Source organism: Ailuropoda melanoleuca, unplaced genomic scaffold, assembly GCF_002007445.2.
Source record: "Ailuropoda melanoleuca isolate Jingjing unplaced genomic scaffold, ASM200744v2 unplaced-scaffold46906, whole genome shotgun sequence".
Taxonomy (NCBI): Eukaryota; Metazoa; Chordata; class Mammalia; order Carnivora; family Ursidae; genus Ailuropoda; species Ailuropoda melanoleuca.
The window spans coordinates 1-2974 of record NW_023219288.1 but is presented as its reverse complement, the minus strand read 5'-3'; the positions used below and the strand labels follow the sequence as shown (position 1 = coordinate 2974).

Genomic DNA, 2974 nt, shown 5'->3' with positions numbered 1-2974 from the left:
CATTTTCCTTCCCTCTATAGGCTAACTTTTGAAGTTCTTTGTTAGTTAGCTGACAGAGACTAAGGGGGCAGTCAGAGTCACTCAGTATCACGTAATGGTAAAGGAGTCTATGGGTCTAGGTTGAGCTAGTCTTTTACCTTCCCTGTGCATACACCACACTCGGGAGAGGAGATTTGGTGGAAAAGCTGGGTTTTTCTCTGTGTAACTTTTTTCTTCTCTGCTCACAGATCCCCTTAGAGAAGAATGGCTCCTGGAAATGCTTCTTTTGTGACTGAATTCATTCTGGCGGGGCTCACAGACCTACCAGATCTCCAGCTCCCCCTGTTCTGCCTGTTTCTAGTTATGTATGTGGTCACTGTGTTGGGGAATTTGGGCTTGATAACTCTAATCGGGTTGAATTCACACCTCCACACCCCCATGTACTTTTTCCTCTTCAATTTGTCCTTTATAGACCTCTGTTATTCTTCTGTGTTCACACCCAAAATGCTGACTCACTTCACATCAAAGAAGAATATGATCTCCTACAGGGGGTGCATGACCCAGCTTTACTTTTTTTGTTTTTTTGTTATTTCTGAATGTTATGTGCTGACATCAATGGCCTATGATCGCTATGTAGCCATCTGTAACCCACTTTTGTATCATGTTGTCATGTCCTCTAAAGTGTGTTCCAGCCTTACGCTTGGTTCATACTTGGTGGCATTTTCAGGTGCTATGGCTCACACAGGATGCATGCTGAGACTGACCTTCTGTGATGCAAACACCATCAATCATTATTTTTGTGACGTCCCCCCTCTGCTCCAGCTCTCCTGCAGGAGCACCTATGTGAATGAGCTGGTGGTTTTCATTGTGGTCGGCATCAATGTGATTGTGCCCAGTGTCACCATCTTTGTCTCCTATTGTTTCATCCTCTCCAGCATCCTGCGCATCAGCTCCACTGAGGGCAGGTCCAAAGCCTTCAGCACCTGCGGCTCCCACATAGTTGCTGTTTCTCTTTTCTTTGGATCATGTGCATTTATGTATCTTAAACCATCTTCTGCTGGGTCTTTGGATGAGGGGAAAATCTTTTCTATCTTTTATACCAACACAGTTCCCTTGATGAACCCTTTCATTTACAGCTTGAGAAACAAAGATGTTAAACTTGCCCTGAAGAAATTCCTGAGTAGGAGACCGTTTTAATCGGAAACAGTGTCCCTTTGTGCCGTTAGTTATACAAAAGAGAGCTTTTATTGTTCAATGTAAATATTTTTAAGGGTAGCCTTCTTCGCCTATTTTTTCTGAACGTGGAAAAGAGATTTGAGTCTTCTCTCTATAATTTACTTCCTGTCTTTATACCTAGGTCTTTTTTTTTTTTCATCATTTGCACAATTTCTTCACTTTTTTCCTGTTTAGCAATAGGTATGTGTTATCTGAGTTTTTTAAATTTTTCATTTTGAACTTATTTTTTCCACTGGAGAAAGATTACTAGTCTCCAGATTATTGAATTGAGCAACAACAGAGTTGACACTGTACCACTGGGGTTGTTTTTATCTTCCACTTGCTATTAGAAGCACAAATCAGATAGTGTGTGTATACTCATGTTTCTTTGCTCGGATTGGCAAGAATATATCTTTTTTTAAAAAGATTTGTTTATTTACCTTAGATGGGTCAGGGCAGAGAGCGAGGGAGAGAGAATCCCAAGCTGACTCTGTGCTGAGCAGGTAGCCCAATCTTGTGACCTCGGGATCATGACCCTGAGATCACAACCTGAGTTGACACCAAGAGTTGGATGCTTAACTGACTACACCACCCAGGCACCCCAAGGATATGTCTTTTTTAAATGGCAGAATTTGAAATTTCCTTAAAGACTATAATTTTTAATCTATTTTGCATCTGTAAGAATTTTGCAGCAGGCTTCTTTTGGCAAAGGGTTGGTTTTCTTTGTATGCTTTTATACAGTCAAAGTAGCACATAAATGATCAAGAAAACATATTTACCATATGGATGGGATAGTGAAGCTCAGAGTAGTTAATGATACACCCAAAGTCACACAGCTATGCAAAGACATGGTGTAGAGTATCCCTCTTAGTCTTCTGATTTCAAGTCTATTGCCCTTTGTAATATGCTTTGCTTCTACTTTACGATTTTTGTTTCAATACACAGGGGCGATGAGAAAACATTTCTAGTTTGAAGGTTGGTTCTGCTTTGTTCCAGGATGACACATGAATTTCTCTCATGCTCAGTATTACATTTTTGTTTTTTGTTTAGGAAAACATTTTTATTAATAAACTGAGTTTCTATGTCTAGATAATTGTTTCATTTCACCCTTTTCCTTTACAATTTTAATTTTCACTTAAACCTGTTGTCAAAATATTAATTGAGAAATTGAAGGCTTGATCTGTAACTACATTTAGAATTTTTTTAAAAATTAATTTCCTGAGGTATAATAGGTTATAAATACTTCATCAAAATGAATGGGAAATTGAACATGGAATTAAAAGAAAGTAATTATTGAATAGGCAGCCTCCCTTAGTAGGAAATAAAGAGGCTGATGTGTTCCTCCATGAACCCAACCAGTTTTATGGCCATAAATTTTCTCTCGTTTTAAAGTAAAAATATGTTATTTATTTAAATACTAGCTCCTAAGCAGACTCTTCAAATAGAATATTTTAGAGTTGATCAAAACAAACTTGCATTTTAAGAGACTGACTCATAGTAGCCACATCCCAGCTACCTGGCATCTAAGAAGAAGCAATCCAAAGAGAAGAAAAATCCTATGCCAAGAAATGTGTTAAATATTGAGAATACAAAGCTAAATAATTCATCGAGAAGGTGATGTTTAAATGAGTATTTGGAAAAATATCTTTTTTTAAAAGATTTTATTTATTTGAGAAAGAGAGAGAGAGCATGTGCAAGCACAAGCAGGAGGAAGGGCAGAGGGAGAGGGAGAAGCAGACTCCCCACTGAGCAGGGAGCCTATCGGGGGGCTCCATCCTAG

General features: G+C 38.7%; 1 protein-coding gene across 1 annotated transcript; it reads left to right on the top strand.

Annotated features, from left to right (window-relative positions):
* The first annotated feature begins 243 nt into the window (after positions 1-243).
* LOC100469885 (olfactory receptor 8B3-like) lies at positions 244-1176 on the top strand. The gene has a single exon (XM_034651776.1). The coding sequence runs from the start codon at positions 244-246 to the stop codon at positions 1174-1176; it is 933 nt and encodes a 310-aa protein (XP_034507667.1).
* Positions 1177-2974: the final 1798 nt, after the last annotated feature.

Excerpts from the sequence above, each read along its gene's own strand:
- LOC100469885 (XM_034651776.1), top strand. The coding sequence starts at position 244 with ATGGCTCCTGGAAATGCTTCTTTTGTGACTGAATTCATTCTGGCGGGG.